The sequence below is a fragment of the Myotis myotis genome, unplaced genomic scaffold, assembly GCF_014108235.1.
Source record: "Myotis myotis isolate mMyoMyo1 unplaced genomic scaffold, mMyoMyo1.p scaffold_m19_p_2, whole genome shotgun sequence".
Taxonomy (NCBI): Eukaryota; Metazoa; Chordata; class Mammalia; order Chiroptera; family Vespertilionidae; genus Myotis; species Myotis myotis.
The window spans coordinates 4,231,883-4,253,310 of NW_023416324.1; the positions used below are offsets into that span (position 1 = coordinate 4,231,883).

General features: G+C 44.9%; 1 protein-coding gene and 1 long non-coding RNA gene across 5 annotated transcripts in view; one reads left to right on the forward strand and one right to left on the reverse strand.

The window, feature by feature from the left end:
* Positions 1-232: 232 nt before the first annotated feature.
* LOC118676848 lies at positions 233-1,516 on the reverse strand. The gene is made up of 2 exons (XR_004974231.1): positions 1,279-1,516; positions 233-559 (listed from the first exon to the last, which is right to left on the reverse strand). It is a non-coding gene; the product is annotated as an uncharacterized LOC118676848 (long non-coding RNA).
* A 262-nt stretch (positions 1,517-1,778) lies between these two features.
* Positions 1,779-21,428, forward strand: part of UBE4B (ubiquitination factor E4B) — an 87,654-nt gene continuing 68,004 nt past the window's right edge. The window contains exons 1-2 of one of the 4 annotated variants that reach the window (XM_036347707.1): positions 1,779-2,455; positions 5,106-5,150. In XM_036347707.1, coding sequence (XP_036203600.1) covers positions 2,432-2,455; positions 5,106-5,150 — 69 coding nt within the window. In that variant the 5' untranslated portion in view covers positions 1,779-2,431. The remainder of the gene's footprint in view (positions 2,456-5,105; positions 5,151-21,428) is intronic. The other 3 variants (XM_036347709.1, XM_036347711.1, XM_036347708.1) reach the window with 3 other exon arrangements.

The following is a 21,428-nucleotide window of genomic DNA, read 5'->3' on the forward strand; positions in this document are numbered from 1 at the left end:
GTAACCATCCAATACAGTATATTCTTCATCTGTGGCAAAATCAGGAATTACATGATACTGTTGACAATTCAGATTTGTATAAGTTAAATGTACAAACTTCCAGTTGTAAGATACGTCCTGGGATGTGATGTGCAGCATGGGGACTATAGTTAACAAAGCTTTATATCTGAAAGTTGCTAAGAGAATAATTCTTAAAAGCTCTTATCACAAGAAAATATATAAGTACGTGTGGTGATGGATGTTAACTATATTTATTGTGGTAATCATTTCACAACATATACATAGATCAAATCATACTAAAACTAATATGATGTTCTATGTCAATTATGTCCCAATTAAAAAATTGTGTTCTTGTCTAGCTGAGGATGGTTTCTTTGCATTGACTCCAGAGGTCTCCCTTGTATATGTATATTCACTTCAAAGTTTCCTGGGAATCACCTGTTACCGGGAAGACGAGGCAACTAGGACACCTTGGTTCTTGTCTTCTTGAGGCAAAGATTTCAATGAAGAGACAACGTGTAGAAAAGCAAGCAATTTATTGGCCACAGCAGCAACATACCTACGACAATGAACAAGGACCGGTATAGAAGCAACAGGAGAGCCTGGGCTGGGCTGCCTTGGCTCACTGGGAAGTCAGAGAAAAGGGGGCTTATCTTGGGAGGAGCTGCCGCTGCCCATTGCTCCCCTGGTTGCACGTCTATGGGTCCCTTAGAGGTTAGGGATGGGTGCATGAGGGGGAGGGAACAGCACCGGCGTGCTGCCTGGAGGGAGAGCGCCCTGGGACCTTCATTTTCAGGGGTTTTAAAGGTTGGGTGTTTGGGGGAGATCTTAGGGGAGGGTCAGCTGATGTACCAAAATGAGATTTACTCTCTTAATGTGTCTGTCCTTGGGTGTGGTTGGCAAATGCCACCTTGTTGGATTCTGTTATCTGTGCCTCTGAGTAGGGTGATTTAAGCTATTCACCCCCTGGCTGGGGAGAAGCGCAGTGCCCTTGATTCAGGGAAGACAGGATTTACTAGGTGGCTGCAGACGGCTCTTAGTTTCCCTGTTCCGCTGCATCACGCATTTATACTACCGTCACTTTGGAAGACACTTTGCAAGAACCCAAACCAGAAACTCTCTCTACGGTAATACAAACGGAAGTTTTCGTGTCCGAGCCCCCCTCCAAATGGGCTTCCCTTGCAGACCTGGAAGGGCAGAAATGCGTTTTTGATCGAGCGCAGTCCGTGCGGTGGAGAGCGCTCGCCCCACAAAGGGCGCTGCTGCCGTTTCCTTTACCTGCTTTTCGGAGGCACCGTGGGGACCGGAGGCATCTGCGAGCCGCCGAAAGGCAGGCGCCGGGGAACAACGGAGGCGCTGGGAGGCCGGGCCGCGGGCGGGAGTCCCTTTCGGGCCCATCTTCCCCGCGTCGGTGTGGACGCCACGCCTCGTGGCCTCGGCCCCCGCCCGCCCGCGGCCCTCGCGGGAGCCTACCTGCACCCAGCGCGCCGCGCCGGCACCCCCGGCGTCGCCATGGCACCGCGCCGCCCCGCGCCCCGCCCGCCCCCCGCCCCCGCCCCGTCCCCGCCCGCGGTCCTGCGGGGGAGGGGTGTGCAGGGCGGGAGCAGGCGCCGGCGAGAGGAAATCGGCGGCGCGACGCCCGCGCCTCATTGGCTGCCTGGTCGTGGGGCCAGAAGCCCCGCCTCCCTAGCGGGGTCACGTGATCCCTCTCAAAGATGGCCGCCCTGTTGTTTTGATGAATAATACTTGGTGGGGCGAGGGGGTAAGAGCAGGGGTGGAGGGGTAGGGGGATTTCCTCTTTCAGCCGGAGCCTCGCGCGTCCCGGCCTCCTCCCCCGGCCCGGCCCCGGCGTGGAGGCGGGGCGTGGCCGGCCTGCTCGGGGCGGGGAGGGGCTTCCCCGTCACCGCTGGCTCTGCCGGGGCGGCTCTGGGGTCGCCCACCCTCGGGGTGTCCACTCTGCAGTCGCCCAGTTTCCCACCGAGGATCAAGGGGGGGAAGGGCAGCAGGATCCGGAGGAGGCCCCGCGGCCACGCTGCCACCGCCACGAAGACACGCCGGGCTCGGGGCACGCGGCGAGCTGGAGACCGAGCTCCCCGGCAGGGGCCACCCGGGCGGCAGCGGGTAGTCCGTGGCGCCTCCGGGTAACCCGTGGCGCCTCCGGGTAACCCGGTGGCCGCAGCAGTGGCGGCCCGAGCAGGCTGCGCGGGGTTCCAGCCGCTGGAGGAGGCTCCGGGGCGATCGGGGTGACCGGCGCCCAGGCGGTCCAGTGCCTCGTGTGTTCTTATTTGTTCACCTCTGACTATGCAATTCTGAAGCCTCCCCCATTCGGGGGACCCGGCAGCCCGACCGACACCTTCCACCCGCCTCGCGCCCTGGTCTCACAGCACAGAAGGATCGCTCCCTAACGCCTTTCACCATTAAGAGGAAAGCGATGGAGGAGCTGAGCGCTGATGAGGTGAGGAGGTTGGGGGACGCCTGGGGAGAGGAGTTGGCAACTCTTTGGCGCTTTGGAAAGGGGTGATCTTGGGCCAGAGGCGAGGGGACGGAGATGACATTTTCCAAGGAGGAGGCGAGTCCCCCCTGAGAGGGTCCCCGGTTGTACTCTCCCGTACCCCTCGCCTTCTGCCTTCATCCCTGACTCCATTTGCTTCTTTTCGAATCTTCTCTTCGGGCCTGAAGAGAAGAGCCTATCGCGGCGTTTCTTCTTTTCTTCGGGGTATTGAAGCAACAAGGGCTGGATTCACAGCAAGTTCAATGTGTGCGCGCGTGCGCTCGCGCCTCGCTGCTGCAGAGATTCAGAGAATTAATTTTGGGGTGAAGTCGGAATGTGGGTATGCATTCTTAAGGGAAGTATTTGAAAACCCCAGTGTGTATGGCTACTTCATTGTGTAAGTTGATTAAGCACACGTTTGTGTTTGGGGGCGGCCTGCAGACAGATTATTTGATATTAAAAAAAAAACCCCATGTATATTCTCCATAGCTTAGTGAACTCCAGTTAAATTCTAGTGATTTAACAGGCCACTTATGACTCCTGGCCCACTTCTCTTTAATTCAGCCTTTTTTCCCCCTGGTTTTTGTCCCTTTCAAACTTGGTTTTGCTGTAGCAGACAGGGAACGACAAGCAACTGGAAGCGAATGGCTTTGTAAAACTGCCCCTGTTACGATTCTAAAGGGAGTCTTACAGATTCCTTTCTTGATGCTTTAAACTTTAAATAATCCTAGGTTATTTAACACGATTGTCATAAAAACAGTGGCAGTTAGGGTACAAGGAATTTTCATGTGATTCTATTGACTTCTCCCTTTTCACAAATTGGACCCCTCCCAGGACCCCTGCTGGCCTCCCTCTCTTCAGTCTCTACCTCATTTCTTCCGCTGGTTCATACAGAACTTCCCTAGAGTGTTGTGAGAGGAGCCATCCATCACGTTGGTTGTACTATAAAACTTCTATGCTTCAGTTTTAGCTACAGAGTGTCAGTGTGCAGGGTGTGGAGCAAGAGTAGGCTTACAGTTGCTCATATGGAAAATAAGACAATATTTAATAATAACAATACAGAAATAAACTGTGTTTTCTGTACCCAAAACTGTAAACCTTTTGCTCCACCCTGTATTTACTTTGTGACAAAAGTTCTCTAGGGATGGGGCACGCAAGTGGTGGGTTAAGGGTCAGGTCGGAAAGGAAGCAAATAATTTTGTTGATTGTGCTACTTGGCTGTTTGCCCATTCTGGGTTACCGTCTCTGTTGTCTCAACTACATCAGGAGCGGAATCTTACATTAGGAGACTATTGAACAGTTTCTTTTATTCAGGCAGGAACTATGCGTTACCCTTAGGGGCACTTTGTTTTATGTAGTTTTTAAGTGTCCTCCTCCCTTTTTTCTTTACTATTAATTCTAATAGGAGTTTCTCTTAAGACAAAGAATCTGTGTTTTTTAATGGTCCTTTACTTTTTTTTCCCCCTTGACATTCTCTAAATTGTCCCTGGTTTAGAAGTTTTTACATACTTGACTTTTCACCAAGCAATTGTTATCAAACCAATAAAGCATACAGACCAGTTAGAGATTCTGTATATTTGAACTGTGGCTCTTCACTCTGTCTATCCAGTCCTTGAGGAAGGTCTAACTTTTTTTGTGACCATATAAGGACAAATGTAATGGTCGTGGAGGAGATAGAAAAACATCTATCAAGATCAACAGAATATTAAAATCATGCGAGCATCTTAATTCACGAATATAAGATCAATCTAAAATTATGTTCAACAAATTAGTTGGCCTGAACACAAAGGGGTAGTTAAATACCTGGTAATTTTACTCTCAGCAGAACCTAGAACAGTTTTTGGTTTGTTTTTTTTTTTTTTTTAAATCTTAAGGTGTGTTTTTTCCCCCCTCCTTAAATCCATTTCCTTTAATTCTGCGATTAGGTGAGCAGTTGTCAACAGAGATATTTCCAAAGCTTTTGTCTTTGCATTGTTACTCTATTGGTGGGAACTTCTGTCGCCGACAGGGTAGGTGACATTCATTTAGTTAGAAAATAATACACTTACGTTACTAAAAATTCAAACATTCATCTCAGGGTGAAATCAGGCAAGACAGTGAGTAATCTTTCCATCTAAAATAGGGAGTTAGGCCAGGCAGAGTTTCATCTTTTTAACAAAATGAAAATATATGAGGATATCGTCCATGATAAATAGAGGCTGCCGTAACCAGGCTGGTAGCTCTTGAAGATTTTACATTTAGACGCTTTGTGGTCTCTCGTGGATCACCTTGAGTTCTTGTACATTTCTTCTCTTGTGCTTTCAAAGTAGAGTAGTTGGTTAACCTCACTGCTGCTCTTTCTATGTATAGCGCATGGCAGGCAATTCATTGCTCTGCAGAGCAGATCCATGACTCAGTTCATCCTCGTCATGAGCCCACATTCCAAAGGGTCATTATTTACATTATATTCATTCTGCGCCCCGCTCACGTGTTGTTTTTCATATACCAAACTGGTGCTGTGAGTAGGGCAGGTATTTTAAACTGTTTTCAACTGTAGTGATGAGATTGCATTGAAATGACTCGCCTTTTTTTTTTTTTCTTTTGTTAAATCTTTATGACCTGGTTCATCTTCAAGATGGCTGGCTGGGGTTTAGGGTGTGGTCAAGGTTTTAGAAGAGTGGTAAGTCTTCCCTCTCAAATGTAGAATGTGGGACTGTTAATGTAAAAACATTTAAACCTGTAAAGAATTTTTGTGAGTTTATTTGAGCCAAACTGTCTAAAATTGCTGGGAAGCAGAATCTCAACAGATTGGGATAATGCTCCAGAGAATGGCTTTTTTTTTTAAATTTTTATTTTTTACCCAAGTTTATACTTTTCAATCAAAGGAGGAGACATAGGTGGGTTATAGGAAATCTACTGGTGGTACATTAGGGAGGTGGGAGAAAGCGAAGCATGTAAACCTCTGGGATGGATAAAAAGTAAAATGATAGACACATTACTTAGGTGGGTACAGGACAGTTAACAGTCAACAATTAACATGATAACAATAACAAGGAAGGGATTTATGGTTTCTGTCCTGGCACCAAGATCATTTGGTTGTACCCTGAGGGGTCCAGAAAAAAGGAAAATTACAAGTTACCCTGACATTTCAATGATATGTTATTGTAGATGCAAAAAGACAATAAGCTCAGTCAAGGTAAAAATTGACCTTATCAGGGACCATACCCGCCTAGGAGTTGACTACCCACCATAACTGCCCTTAGTTAAAGTTTAATTTCAGACCATCCTTTGTGGTCACCCTAGGTCAGGGGTGGGCAACCTTTTGTGAGTGCATGCCAAAACCAGCAAAATCTCTGACTCAAAATTCTTCTGCGTGCCAGCGCTAATTTTTTGAGAACATGTTACGCCTACTTGATATCTCTTAAGGTGTACATATGTGAAGAACCTTGAAGAAATAATAAAATTCATTCGAGCGACAAAAACACAGTATATGATGATGAAAAATGCATTTATTTTTTAATGTATACATGTACACTGATAGTCCGACAGAAAACTTTATGACTCCGTTTGATATTATCAGTGGGACTTTTGCTGCTGCATCACTGATGACAGATTTTACATCAGGTTTATATTTCGTGACCCTCAGAGATATGCACGAGCTACTACTTTCATCCGTCAGGCTACTCCTATTACGAGACTTAACAAAATTCATCACTGAGAACAAAGATTCACAAGTGTATGTGGATGAAACCAAAACACTGGTCGGATCTAGGGAGGCAGGGAGAGTTAAGGCAGAGGCATAGAAGTTGCTCTTCCCCTCTCGCGTCAATCCATGTGTATGGTCTTTAAGATAACTTGTTATGTAAAATTATTTGTTTATCTAAGATGCACCTACACTAGATTTATCTGAAAAATAAAAAAGTCGATATTAAGAAAAAAATTGTAAATGGAAGATTATAAGAGAGGGTTTTGCGTGCCAGCAAAAGTTAATGGCGTGCCGTGTTTGGCACGCATGCCAGGGGTTGCCCACCCCTGCCCTAGGTCCTTGAGTTTGCAAGACCGCCATGCAGGCCTTCCCTGAGCTGGTCAGGGTAGCATGTGGCCCCTTTCGTCCACAGGACCTTGAACTTTTAGTTGCACTCTCTTAGTGGAAAGGGACTGACATTTAAAAAAACATGTTTTTGTTGATTTCAGAGAGGAAGGGAGAGGGTAGAGAGAGAAACTGATGTGAGAGAATCATTGATCAACTGCCTCTTGCACTCCCCCTGCTAAGGGTGGAGTCCACAACCCAGGCATGTGCCCTTGACTGAAATTGAACCGGGGACCCTTCAGTCCGCAGGTCGACGCTCTATCCACTGAGCCAAACCAGCTAGGACTGATATTTAAAAAATAAAATCTCTATTGTTGAAAGTATTACATTGACCCCCTTCTAGCCTGCCCTAGGCCTTCACCACCCTATTGTTTGTGTCCATGGGTTATGCATATACACATACAAGTTATTTGGTTGATCTCTTCGCATGCCTTCCACTGAGATTCGACAGTCAGGAACCAACATTTATTAACAGCTTAGAAGCCTGGTCTGTGCCAGGCTCCTTGCAACCATTGTCTCATTTGATAAAGACTACAATCAAAGAGGTCCTTCACTTTCCCTTATTTTATAGGTGCGGCAACGGAGGTTTAGATTAAGTAATTTGTCCATAGTGACCTGGCTTAGAAGTGATGGAGTTGGAGTTCAAACTCAGCTTTCCTAATCTGAAAGCTTTTTTTTTATTACACTTTACTGCTTAACAACTGGCAATAAATACATCATAACTTCTATATAAACTAGAGGCCCTGTGCACGAAATTAGTGCACGGGTAGGGTCCCTAGGCCTGGCCAGCGATCAGGTCCTATCTGTGGGGCACCTGGTGGGTCCCCCGCTGGCACCCACCTTGGCTGGCCTGGTGCCACCTGCTCGCTGGTTGCCTCCCTCTGCAAGGCGATGGTTGCCTCCCTCTGGGGGCAGCTCCTGCGTTGAGCGTTTGTCCCCTGGTGGTCAGTGTATGTCATAGCCACCGGTTATTCTGCCGTTTAGTTGATTTGCATATTAGGCTTTTATTATATAGGGTATCCTAACATGCATGATCTGCATAGTTTTTCTATAGAATGCATGATACAATCCAATTTATAGTCTTTCTTGGTACTGACTTTCATCACGCCCCTCCAGAATGTTCATTCAGCAAACATTTTTTAAAAAGATGCTGTGCCCTGGCCAGCATAGCTCAGTAGTTGAACGTCACCCTATGAGCTAGGAGATCATGGTTTGATTCCCGGTCAGGGCACATGCCCAGGTTGTGGGCTTGATCCCCAGTGTAGGCATGCAGGAGGCAGCCGATCAGAGATTCTCTTTTATCATTGATGTTTTTATACAATGATGTTTTATACATTGATGTTTTATCTCTCCCTTCCTCTCTGAAATCAATAAAAATACATTTTTTTTTTTTTTTTTAAAAAAATGATGCTGTGTATTCCCAGCAATGTGTTACGCAGGTAAGGAGAAAGACAGTCCTTCTTCTTCTTCTTCTTCTTCTTCTTTTTTTTAATATATTTTATTGATTTTTTACAGAGAGGAAGGGAGAGGGATAGAGAGTTAGAAACATCGATCAGCTGCCTCCTGCACACCCCCTACTGGGGATGTGCCCGCAACCAAGGTACATGCCCTTGACCAGAATCGAACCTGGGACCCTTCAGTCCCCAGGCCGATGCTCTGTCCACTGAGCCAAACCGATCAGGGCGACAGTCCTTTTTCTTAAATTATAATTTAACAAGTGGATGGGGAAGAGATGGAGATAGATAGATAGATAGGAATCCCACAATAGCAGTATCGGGTGCTTACTATTGTGGTGGTGGTAGGGACAAGACATTAAGGGACCCTGGTGGGGCAGTGTGTTGGTGGAGACTTACAAGAAAAAACTGATATTTATGCTGAGCAGTAGTTGCCGGGGAAGGGCCCTTGGAACTGGCTGTGACACAGGATCAGGAAAGAGCGAGCAGTAGTGGGACTGGAGACGGGATTTTGCCGGGGGAGCCAGATCTTGGAGGGTTTGCAGACATGCCTAGGAGTTTCAACTTTGTCAGTAGGACTGTAGGAAGCCTTTGAGGGATCTTAGACTTGGCAAAGGTGTAGAAGGTGGGTTGTTGGAAGGTGGCTGCAGGGCGGGAGGCTCTGTTGCTCTCGAGGAGTGAGGCGGTGGGGTCCAAAGTCAGGCGCTGGCCGTGGGTAGGAGGGCAGACATCAGAAATATTTAGGATCTAAGTTAACCCACCTCGAATGATCAGTTTGTTATGAAGGGGGTAGGGGTGGAAGGAGTAAAGAGGAATCGAGTCCTTGGTTTCTAGCTTGGAGAAGGGTGGGTGGGCGGGAGGAACCAGGAAATCCAGACAAGGAACAGATTTTGGAGATGCAGGTGGGTTCGTTTAAACCTTTCAAAGATGAGCCAACATGGAGATTCCCTCTCCTGGCCTTTCTTCTCTGACATCTCCATCTTTATTATTATTATTATTATTTAATATGTTTTTACTGATTTTAGAAAGAGGAAGGGAGAGGGATAGAGGATAGAGAGATAGAGACATCTATCAGCCGCCTCCTGCATGCCCCCTACTGGGGATCAAGCCCGCACCTGGGGCATGTGCCTTGACTGGTAATCAAACCCGATGACCTCTTGGTTCATGGGTCAACACTCAACCACTGAGCTACACTGGCCTGGCAAACATCTCCATCTTTTTTTAAAAAATCTTACCTGAGGATATGTTTAGAGAGAGAGAGAAAGAGAGAGAGAGAGAGAGACCAATGTGAGAGAGAAACATCCATCGGTTGCTTCCAGTACGCAACCCAACTGGGGATAGAACCCGAAACCTAGGTATGTGCCCTGATTGGGAATTGAACCAGCAACCTTTTGGTGTGTGGGACGACACTCCAGCTGAGCCACCTGGCCAGAGCAGACATCTCCATCTTTAAGACCTTTTCTTTCTTTGTGACAGACCTCAGAACTTAAGCTCACTTTCCCAGGTAGATGGTTGCTGCCACCACTATACCCAGGATTCCTCTTCAGTCCTGGTAGGAGTGTGGGATGCAGCTTCCCAGGCCCCTTCTCCACCCCTTTTGTTCATTTTAACCAAGAGACGGAGAATGATAATGCTATCAGCCGACATTTATTGAGCTCTTAATATGTGCTAAGCACTTAACTTGCTCAGCAAGGCTGGTGTTATTATCCCCATTTTAAAGATAAGAAAACTGAGGCTAATAAAATTAATAATTCATTGAAAGGCACACAACTAATATGCAGTAGAACCTGGATACTAATCCAAGAGTTCTTAATCCCTTTACTAAACTACCTGCAAAACAGAAATAATTGAGCAAGTTTTCCTGTTTATAGCCATTTGTGTTGTTGCTGTTAATCCTCACACAAGGATATTTTCCCATTGATTTTTAGAGAGAGTGGAAGGGAGGGGTAGAGACAGAGAGCGAGAAACATCGGTGTGAGAAAGACACATCGATTGGTTGCCTCCCGCATACACCCCAACCAGGGCCAGGGATTGAGCTGCAACTTAGGTATGTGCCTAAGTTCACTGGAATCAAACCTGGGACCCCTCATCTGAGGGCTGATGCTGTATCCACTGAGCCAAACCGGCTAGGGAAGCATTTTTATTGTTCCTTTTTAAAAAAAAGATATATATATATTTTTATTGATTTCTTATAGAGAGGAAGGGAGAAGGATAGAGAGCTAGAAACATTGAGAGAGAGAAACATCAATCAGCTGCCTCCTGCACACCCCTGCTGGGGATGTGCCCACAACCTAGGTACATGCCCTTGACCGGAATCGAACCTGGGACCCTTCAGTCCGCAGGCCGACGCTCTACTCACTGAACCAAACCGGTCAGGGCTTAGTGTTCCTTTTGAGATGGGCAGTGGAAGCCCTGGTTATTGCTAAGGGTGGAGCTCATCAAATACCCTCTACTCCTGTGGGGGAAGAAGAGAGAAAGACTCTGACCGGGGCCCGTGGCCTTCAGGTCTTTGCTCTGTAGAGTGTGTTTTCTCTCAAGGTTCTTACAGTGAGTCTAGGTGGAGACGTCTCCCTGCGCATTCCGGGGCATTCACTGCTGACTCGCTGCGTGTCAGACATCACCCGAGCCCTGTACACCGCGCTGTCATTGGCGATAAGTACTGTCAAGAAGGGTAAAGGAGGCTAAAGAGGGGGAGGGCAGCGGGGCGTGGGGAGTGTTTGCAGTTTTGGGAGGTGGCTTTTGAGTAGAAACTTAAAGACGACAGAGAGCCATCCGGGGGGAAGAGTGTTCCCAGGTGCCGGGGACAGCAGCCAGAGGGGTGCATCCTTGATCTGCTCCAAGAACAGCAAGTGTGGTTGGAGCCTACTTAGCAAGGGCACAGGCAGGGGAGGAAGTTATTCATTATTTTGTAGCAGAAATTTACTGAGTTCTCGTAACTGGGCTTCAGGCCTTTCTGAAGCCCTCCCTCCCTTTTTTCACATCCCAGCATCTCTGAAATGGGGATGCTCCTAGGGATGGTGTACTCACCATTGGCCAGGTGGCAGTTGTGACACAGTGTCATTTCCTGTTTATGTGCCACCCTGGTGATACCTGTTCATGTTATTGCCCCTGCAGCTGAGTGCTACCTGTGTTGCATTTAGTTGCCTCTTTAAATGCATTCAAGCAAATTACACTTTGATCAGCAATGAAAGGAAGTGTTACTTTGTATGAGGAAAGGAATGGAAACTAATAGGGAGTCAATCTGATGTTAGCAAAGAACTACTACTGTTTGTTATTGGAGGAATGACTGCAATTTCATATTTTATTGCAAAGCAACAACCAAGTGCATGAGGGAGCTTTAGACAGGCAGAAACCCACAAGTCTGTGAAGCTGTGTCACATTTTGCAACTGAACATACAATTAGAAGGATTGCCTTTCATACCCAGACAATCAGCTGAAGGTCAAAGACACTCCATATTCCTCAGAAAGAAATTTCAGCCCTGGCCGGATTGGCTCAGTGGATCAAGCATCGGCCTGCGGACTAAAAGGTCTCGGGTTCGATTCCAGTCAAGGGCATGTACCTTGGTTGCAGGCTCGATCCCCAGTCAGGGCTAGTGAGTGCTGGAATCAACCAATCAATGTCTCTTCACATTGATGTTTCTCTCTTTCTGTCTCTCCCCTCCCTTCCACTCTCTGTAAAAATCAATGGAAAACATACTCTCCGGTGAGGATTACCAGCAACAAAAAAAATAAAACAAAAAAAGAAAGAAATTTCAGAGCAGTGAGAGGCTGGTGAAATGATTACTGCTCTGTGTGGGTATGTTGTTAGGCATTTTGTGTGGTTTCATGGGCAGTATTTTTTTCTTGGTGGTGCAAAACTAATGGGGCAGCTCACAATCAGTGGCATCTTATATTTGATGAAACACAGTATACGCACAGCATTGTTCAGGACCACATTTCCACATTTCAGCACCTTTGAAATGGGGATGCTTCTTACGATGGTGTAATCACCGCTGGCCAGGTGGCAGTTGTGACACGGGCAGTCCTACTTGTATGTTCAGTTGCAAAATGGGACACAGCTTCACAGACTTGTGGGTTTCTGCCTGCCTGTGAACAGTACAGGCAGAAGTCCCTGCTTTCATGGGGCTTACATTCTGATTTGTGTTTTAAGAGAACCCCTCTGGCGGCTGTGAAGAGAATAAATAAAGGGGAAAGAGTGAAAGCAGAGAGAAGGCTAAGGAGCCATTATAGGACCAGGATCAGTGGTGGAGAAGGGGGGCGGGGAAGGGTCAGATAGCGGATGGCCAGGTATTTTGTGGGGAGAGCAATAGGATTGGGTGATGGGGTGGGTATGGGCTGTGGAGGAGTCGAGAATGGCCACGTGGTGGGCCATTGCAGCAGAGTCATGAAGTGGCAGCTGCCTAAAGGAAATAGACGTTGATTTCTCTCTAAGTAGAAGTCTGGGCAGGAGGCAGGGGCTGCTGTGACAGCTCCGTGCTCAGCAGGGGCCCAGGCGCCTTCGGTCTTGTACCAACTCTTCTAACATATGACTTCCATCTCTTGGGCCATGTCTGTCTGCGTTCTGCCTGGCGGGGAGGGGAAGGAGAAGTCGTGCTCCTTCTCTTTAGTGGCACAGCTTGCAAGTGGCTCCGATCACCTCTGCCCACCTCCCACCGGCCAGAACCTGAGTCACATGGCCACGGCTACTGCCAGGAAGCAGAGAAATGCACTTTTACTGGGTAACCATATGTTCAGCGTTCGGCTAAAAGTTCCCTTATGCTAGAAGGGGACAACAGTCTAGCCCTTTTCTTTCTAAACCCTTCTTCCCAGATGTTGACCACACTCTGCACCTTCCCAAAGGAGACAGCCCTCAGTCACCTTCAGAGCCCAGAATCTCTGGGAGGTACACAGGGGGGGCAAAAATAGGTTTACAGTAATACAAATAAATAATGCAATAATTAATAAAGAATACAGGAATAAACTGTGTTTTGTGTACTTGCAACTGTAAACCTACTTTGTTCTACTCCTTACAGCCTAGGAACCTTTAGATTAAAATACAAGTTATCTGCCTGGCCGGTGTGGCACAGTGGTTGAGCGTCGACCTATGAACCAGGAGGTCACAGTTCAATTCCTGGTTGGGGCATATGCCCGGGTTGCGGGCTCCATCCCCAGTGTGGGGCGTGCAGGAGACAGCAGATCAATGATTCTCTCTCATCATTGATGTTTCTCCCCCCCCCCCCCTTTCCTCTCTGAAATCAATAAAAATACATTAAAAAATAAAATATACGTTATCTGCTGTCCCCCTCCCCAGCATGTAGTGTGGTGGAATAGGTTAGGAGGCTGGAAATAAAAACTCGCAGTTGGAAAAGGAAAGAGTGGGTATGCAGACCCCTAACTGTCCATAGCGTTGTCAGCTTCTGCCAGGCTGCGTGTGGGCTCCCTGCCTGGCAGTGTGGGAGACCCTGACAGCCTGGTCAGCACCCTGTCTGCTCTCTCGCAGGAATTCCCTTGCCCCTGGCGCTCTGGAAGGTCTTCAGGGTCTGTTCTCTGGAGCCAGGTCATTGGAGACTCCCCCCTGCGGGTTCTGCAGCTCGTTTCCTCCTGGACACTGAAGGAGTTGGCCTTTCAACCCTCCTCAGCCCCGAATTACTAGGCTCTGAGTAAACTTAGACTGGAGACCATGGACATGCCTCAGGCACATCTGTGTTTCCTCTTATCCCTGCATGCAAATCAGCAAGCTGTAGCTTGAGTCTGTCTCATTCTTGTGGGACTTCTTGCTTAAGGTGGCAAGAAGCCAGTAAGCACCCAAATTCTAAACTGTTCAACCAGTTTCCCTAGAATTACAGGCGTGTTGGCATGCAGGCTGTTTTCCAGGGTGTCACAGGTTTTACCAAATGTTTTATTATGGCTTAACAAGGCTCACCAGCCTTCCTCCTGCAACATCTGTCCCTGTGCTGATCCCTAAGCCATTGCCACATAAATTCTGTTAAGATTGGGAGCTCCAACATAATAATGGCTTAAACAAGATAGAGGCTTGCTTTTTTTAAAAATATATTTTATTGATTTTTTACAGAGAGGAAGGGAGAGGGATAGAGAGTTATAAACACTGATGAGAGAGAAACATCAATTCACCTGCCTCCTGCACACTCCCTACTGGGGATGTGGCCGTAACCAAGTTACATGCCATTGAGCGGAATTGAACCTGGGACCCTTAAGTCCGGAGGCTGACGCTCTGTCCACTGAGCCAAACCAGTTAGGGCTAGAGGCATACTTTTTAACCCTTTATTTAAATCATTTAAAAAGGATTTTTCAATGACAGTTGACATACAATATTCGTTTCAGTGATGAGACATTATATAATTTACTAAGTGATCATCTCGATAAATCTCACATTCACTGACACCATACATAGTTATTAGAATACTAGAGGCCCGATGCACAAAAATCGTGCATAAGTAGGCCTTCCTTCCCCCAGCTGCCGGCACCGGCTTCCCTCTGGCACCCAGGACTGGGGCTGGCTTTGCTCCGGCCACCTGCAGGCACCCAAGACCTGGGCTTCCCTCCGGCCCCAGCTTCATCTGGAAGGACATCCAGAATGACGTCCAGAAGGATGTCTGGTCTAATTAGCATATTAACCTTTTATAATTATAGATTATTGACTATATTTCTTATACTGTACTTTATATCCCCATGACTATTCTGTAATAACCAATTTGTACTTTTTTAAAAAATCCTCAGGGGCGGGGGTGGGCTGGAGGGGGTCAATGGGGAAAAAGAGGAGACATAACGTAATAATTTTAACAATAAAGAATTATTAAAAAAAAAATCCTTGCCCAAGAATATGTTTAGTGAAAGGGAGGGAGAGAGAGAGAGAAACATTGATGTGGGAGAGAAACATCAATCAGTTGCCTCCCAAATGTGCCCTGATAGGGGTTGGATCTGCAGTCTGATGGTTTACCAGATGACACTCCAGCCAACTGAGCCACCCAGCCAGGGCACAGGTATTCTTTTGAAATTGATTGTAAAAGTATTAGAACCCGTGAGAGAAAACGGAAGATGGTGAAAAACTTCTGATACTGGTGTGTACTTGCTGGCCTGAAAGGTTTTGCAATTATCAGGGTTAGCCAATTGTGTGACCCCAGACTCTCCTAAACATTTTAAGAGTCAGCAGAAGCTGAAGGAGGAGAAGGTGGGAGGAGTAGGAAGAGCAGAAAAGGTGACTGATTAAAATTACTTCTCCTGGTACTAATCACACTGCACTGGGATTGTCTATTTGCTCACATATTTCCTCTTGCAGTATATGTTCCTGACTAGTTTTCACTGTTTCTTTTTAAAACAATATATTTTACTGATTTTTTACAGAGAGGAAGGGAGAGGGATAGAGAGTTAAAACATCGATGAGAGAGAAACATCGATCAGCTGCCTCCTGCACACCTCCTACTGGGAATGTGCCCTCAACCAAGGTACATGCCCTTGACCAGAATCGAACCTGGGACCTTTCAGTCCGCAGGCCGACGCTCTATCCACTGAGCCAAACCGGTTAGGGCTTCAGTGTTTCTTTTTATCCAGCTCTTAGCACAGGGTTTGGCACAGAATGACCCACAAAAGATACTTGTTAAATGGCCTGACTTGAATACAGTGTGTCTTCATGCGACTCTTAATTTTTATGTTGCAATAGTTCTTTTGTTGTTGTTACCGCTACATTTAAGTTGCATTAGTTAAGTTAAAGTAGGCACTTGAAAGAAACATGAAGTCAGAGTTGTAATTCATAGTCAGGTATAGCTGGGTTTTATTCCCACCAACCAGGTGAATGACCCTGGGCAAAATATTTAACCTTCCTGAGCCTCGGTTTCCTTACTTGTAAAATGGGGTTTCGGATACTTGCCTCAGGGCTTTGATCTACAGATTAATTACCGAATGGCAGTGAACCCTAAGACGCCAGAGTGGATTCCCCGGACAGATCAGCTCTTTCCAGAGTAAGAGCGAACTGTTCAGTTAGAATTTCAGTTGGTGCCCATGTAACATTTAAGAAACCCTTTGCAGGTCATCATGCGAAGAGCTTCAAGGCAGTGTCTGCCTGGCTAAGGCCTCAGGGAAGCCCTGGCTTGTGTGGAAGGTGTTGGAATCCTCTCTCTCTCCCCTTGACTTCCTAAAGTCTCTTCTCACCCAGGGGCCACCTTCCGGCGGAAGCCACACTGTCACCTCTTGTCAGGTCTCCCTTTTTCTAAAACCTGAGTGATCAGGGGCTAGAATCTGGGGGTTTGAAGGAAAGGGAATTGGACAGGCGGGACCTGAGGAGCCCCAGGAAAAACAAGCTGCATATCTGAACGAAACTCAAGGTGACTCATCTACTCCAATCCAATCACTTATTTTGCCTTCTAAAGGGATTGTTCTCCTGCAGGGCTGGGACAGGGTGCCTGGTGGGGGGTGGAGACGTTCTGAATTGGATGTCTTGTGTTAATTGCTTCCCAACTGCCATAGCTTTAGCTTCTTGTCCATTTCTTTGAAGACAGTAGTCAGGCAGGGGAAAGAGGGATCTTTGGGGTCCTAGTATTGAGAAGTGCTCAGCCTTGACTTAATTAGCTTCCTAATTAAACATTACGAGATAATTCAGTGCACATTGTTTCTTTGCTTCCTGTCAGTGTTTGGTATAGATTCCAGATGTGTAATAGTGTCGTGGTAATTTAATTGGTTGAATTTTCTGGCAAGATGAGGTAGCACTTTGCTCATGGACCTTTTTGGGAACTGAATTCCTAGGATTTCCAAGCAAGTCATACTGAGCACCTGTCATCTGCCAGGCACTCACCTGGAACCACGTCCGGTCAGGGGCTTTCTCTTTGTCAGACCCTGTGTCTGTACTTGTCATTGGGACCAGCTTCTGGGCATGTGGCCTGGCCTCACAAGTGCCCACACTTGCTGTCATGCTCTGCTGTTGCTGCCTTACAAGTCTGAACACATTTTGAGCAAGAGGCCCTGCATTTTCATTTGGCTCCAGGCCCTGGAAATGCTGTAGCTGGTCCTGCTTGCCACTGACTTTCTCTGTGCAAGTGGATGTGACTGGGTAGAGTTCTACTAGATCCCAAGATTATAGGAAACCACACGAAGCTCACCAGAGAGGGATTCTTCCTGTTTTTATGGAGAAAATATTAGTGTGTGTCTGATTGTAATGCCATGTCATTAATAGAACTTCTTGAAAATTTTAACAGGTTTCTTTGCATATGTGATATCAAATCTTTGGTTAATTTATTTAACTTGATCAAATAGATTCACTTTTTTTAAGATCAGTAGTTTTTGGGTTTTTCCCCCTTTTTTCTTTTTTCTTAAAATCAAGAGTTTTGACATACAGGCATTTACTTCCATATTATCTTTTTCATTTTGTACATCTTATTTCTCCAATCTCAGTAAAATTTCTTTTGTGTTTTATCAAGGATAATATATTTTGGTAATATTCTTACAGTGTAAACACTTGCTTTCATGAAGTATGAATTGTGTTTAAAACTATAGCTCATGTTGGTTTTAGAATTTAAAAATGTTATCCAGCCCTGCCAGTGTGGCTCAGTGGTTGAGCGTTGACCTGTGAACCAGGAAGTCAACGGTCAGGGCACATGCCCGGGTTGCGGGCTTGATCCCCAATAGGGGGCATGCAGGAGGCAGCTGATCAGTGATTCTCTCTCATCATTGATGTTTCTATTCCTCTCACCCTTTTCCTTCCTCTCTGAAATCAATAAAAATATACATATTTTAAAAATGTTATCCAATGACTAGTTTTCTATAGTATTCGTATTTATTTGTAAATACTTATCTGTGATGGCCAGTCAGGAATTATGATTGACCAAAAATAATCCTGTGCCGATTACTAATTTTAAAAAATAATAAAGTACATTTAATCTTAGAGATGGAAACGTTCTGTATATATGGATGTCCTGGTGAGGAAATTTCTGAGAAGGAAATGAAAAGTAATGCAAAATTTTAAAATATCTAGCAACCTTTTTAATCCAGCAGAAGATAAAAAGTTTGGTGTGATTTGATTTATATTATACTCTTCCTAGTGGCCCGGTGTATGGATTCGTGCACATTGAAAGGAAATTAATTAGAAATATTTTAATATTACTGTTTGCCATTTCTCTTTAGTAGAAGTGTCAGATGAAAGAAAATTAGTAAAATGTATATGAAAATAATATATCAATTGATTAATAAACAATAACATGATATAACAATAACAAAGACATGATATGAAAACAACATTGATAAAAGCAATAACTGATAAATTGATTAAACTTATTCTAATATCTCCCTGTACACCACATTAAGAGTAAAACCACTTTCAGAGTGCTTGACTAATTTCCCTTGTGATGAAGTATTTACAACTTTAATGTCATATGCTCTTCGAACTCGAGAGAAAGCAACATATAACTGACCATGTCCGAAAACGGGTTTAGGTAGGAATATTCCTACTCTGTCTAGAGTTTGTCCTTGTGATTTATTAATAATCGTCACAAATGCTGGCATCATGGGAAACTGTCTTCGAATTAATTTAAATGGGAGGCAGACGGGGACAAATCAATTCTTGGAATCAGAACAACCTCTCCTCCTGCAGATCCTGTTAATACTTCAGCTTCGATTATGTTAGGTTGCACTCTTTTGTGCCAATAGTTCGTCTTCAAACATATTCTGTCGATGACTCCGCTTTCTTTTAGCTTCAGAATGTCAAAAACAACCAAATTTACAATCACAATGACAGATCAAAACACATGCGTGCTATTGGCGCCAGCGAGAGCTTTATAGGTATCGCACATGTGGGAATCCACGTTTATTTTTAAATTGCCAGTGCGCGTCATATGTACCGGCAGGTTGGTCAGACGGTCGGTTGGTCACCTAGCCTTTTAAAAAATAGATAATTGTCATGCTTAGGATATTGAGAGATAAGAACATTCAGAACAAAGCAGGCAAATATTTTTTAAGGCAAGATGAAGGAAAAAGTTAAAAATGCTAAAAAGTTGTTTTTCTAAAAAGCTCTTTTCTTACTGTATACAGATCCATTAGAGGAATTGATACTTTGCTTTCAGCAGTAATTTTTAAAAATGTTAACACTTAGGCTGCACAGGGAAACAATGGATAGCCCCTTTGAACTTTGAATGTCAGTTGTGCAGAGCAGAGCAGTAGTGTCACTTCAGGCTTTTTTGTTTTAGGTTTGTGCTTGGTGACCATTAATTGATTCATTAACCTTTTACATAACGAATCTTTTACCTGTGATACAGAACAGGCATCATTTCCCTGGAGTCTCATCAAAACAAGTGCCACTTTTCCCCCTGAAGGACGCCGTGGGGCCCTCAGGTGGTCATCAGTAAGGGCTTTTGTTTGCTCGTTCACTTTTACTTTGTACAGATGGCCTCACACTCAAAAAGTTTGGTGATTTCTGATCTAGGGAATTGTGAATAAAGTAGTCTTTTGCCTTGAGATGTTGTGATTAGAATGACAATTATGTAATTGTTTCATATGCATTAGAAATTATGTGAAGGGACTCGAAAGATGGGGGAAAATAGAAGTTTCTTAAGTATCATCTCCATTTTCATTTATGCATGATTTGCACTAATAATAATATCCATTGTGATTTAATTTGTAAATTAAAATTCCCAATGGGAATTACTACATGTGCCCTTTTTCACACTGCTTTTTATTTTTTATTTTTTTAAATATATTTTATTTTTTACAGAGAGGAAGGGAGAAGGATAGAGAGTTAGAAACATCGATGAGAGAGAAACATTGATCAGCTGCCTCCTGAACACCCCCCCACTGGGGATGTGCCTGCAACCAAGGTATATGCCCTTGACCAGAATCGAATCTGGGACCCTTCAGTCCGCAGGCTGATGCTCTATCCACTGAGCCAAACTGGTTAGGGCTCACACTGTTTTTTAAATTTGGTTTTAAAAAATTGTGATAAAATATATATAATATAATATAAATATATACCTCCTTTAAAGAGCAGGAGATATTGAAGTGAATAGAAAATAGATTGTTTTCTTTTAAAGATACAACATTACTGAGCTCTATATAGGTGGATGGATGGGTGGATGGATGAATGAATGATGGGGTGGGGTGGGTAGAAGGAAGGAATGAGAGGTGGATGGATAGATGAATGGATGGGTGGATATGAATGGGGAATGAATGGATATGGATGGAATATAACCTCCCCATGAAACAATAACAGATGCCCCCGAGTGCCTCCTTGGTGTCTTTTCTGTTCCACTGTATCTTGTGCAGACCTCATCGTGCTGTATTTTAATTGTTGTTTTTCTTCTATGTCTTTTCCCATTGGATCTGGAACTGCTTGAGGGTGGGGATTATGACTCAACGTGTTGTCTTATCCTTAGTGCCTGCTATGGTGCCTGGTGCAAAGTAGACACTTGATAAACCAAGAAAGGACTGCATTTGGGGGGCAAGAATATGTGCATGAAGTGTCTTTTTTTTTCCCTTTTATTTACTGGTACTTTATACATATATCTTGAACCAGAAAATGGAAACGTTCTTTATTTTAATATACACACTTATCAAAGAGGGAGTTTACCACTGTTTGAATGTTGTTAGAGTCTGACTATAATATCTGCAATACTAACATGCTATACATACATTCATTTATTCATAACTAATAATGGACAAACGCTGTGCCATCAGGGGAGTAAGGTTGCTTCTATTTGCAAGTCGCTGCACCTCAGAAGGGATTTTCTGCTGTAAGATTACTGGGGTATGGTTAAGATTGTGCACTCCCCAGTGAGACTGACTAAATTCCCATCTATTTCTAGCTGAGTTCAGTTTTCTCCTGTATAAAATGGGAAAATAAATGTATACATCTCTTTGGATTATTAGCTGCGTTTACCTATGTGAACCCCTTAGAACAGCAGCTGGCACCTGATAAGGCTAGGTCATGCTACTCATTGTCTTCTTCTGTCTTAGGCTCTCCAGCAGCCGAAGTAGTTGTCAGTGACCAACCAGGGCAGCTGTATTATCAAAATGCTGAGTTCGCTTCCTCTTTGCAGGCGAGTTGGTGATGGGATTGTACTGAGAAGTAAGGAGACATTTACTTGTGTTTAGGTCAAGCCTTTGAAGGAGAATGTAAGTCATTCTTGCGATGGCAGGATCGAAGGAAAAAGCCTTCTTCCACATTTTGGGCCTCATTTATCTAGGATGGCAGTGGTATACTGAGGTTAACATATTTTCAAAATGTGAAGCAGTTTAAGCAGCAGGACTTTTGGAGCTTTTAAATGAAAATTAATTTAAAATTACAGATTTTTAAAAGATAGCTGCGGGTGGATTTTAGATCGCAGAGCTGTGGTGTTCAGATTTGAATGCGTTTGTTTTGGGATGTATTTTGGGCTTACATACAGGCATATTGTGAAATTGTCATAGCATTTTGTAAGTTTTAGATATGGCCAGTTAT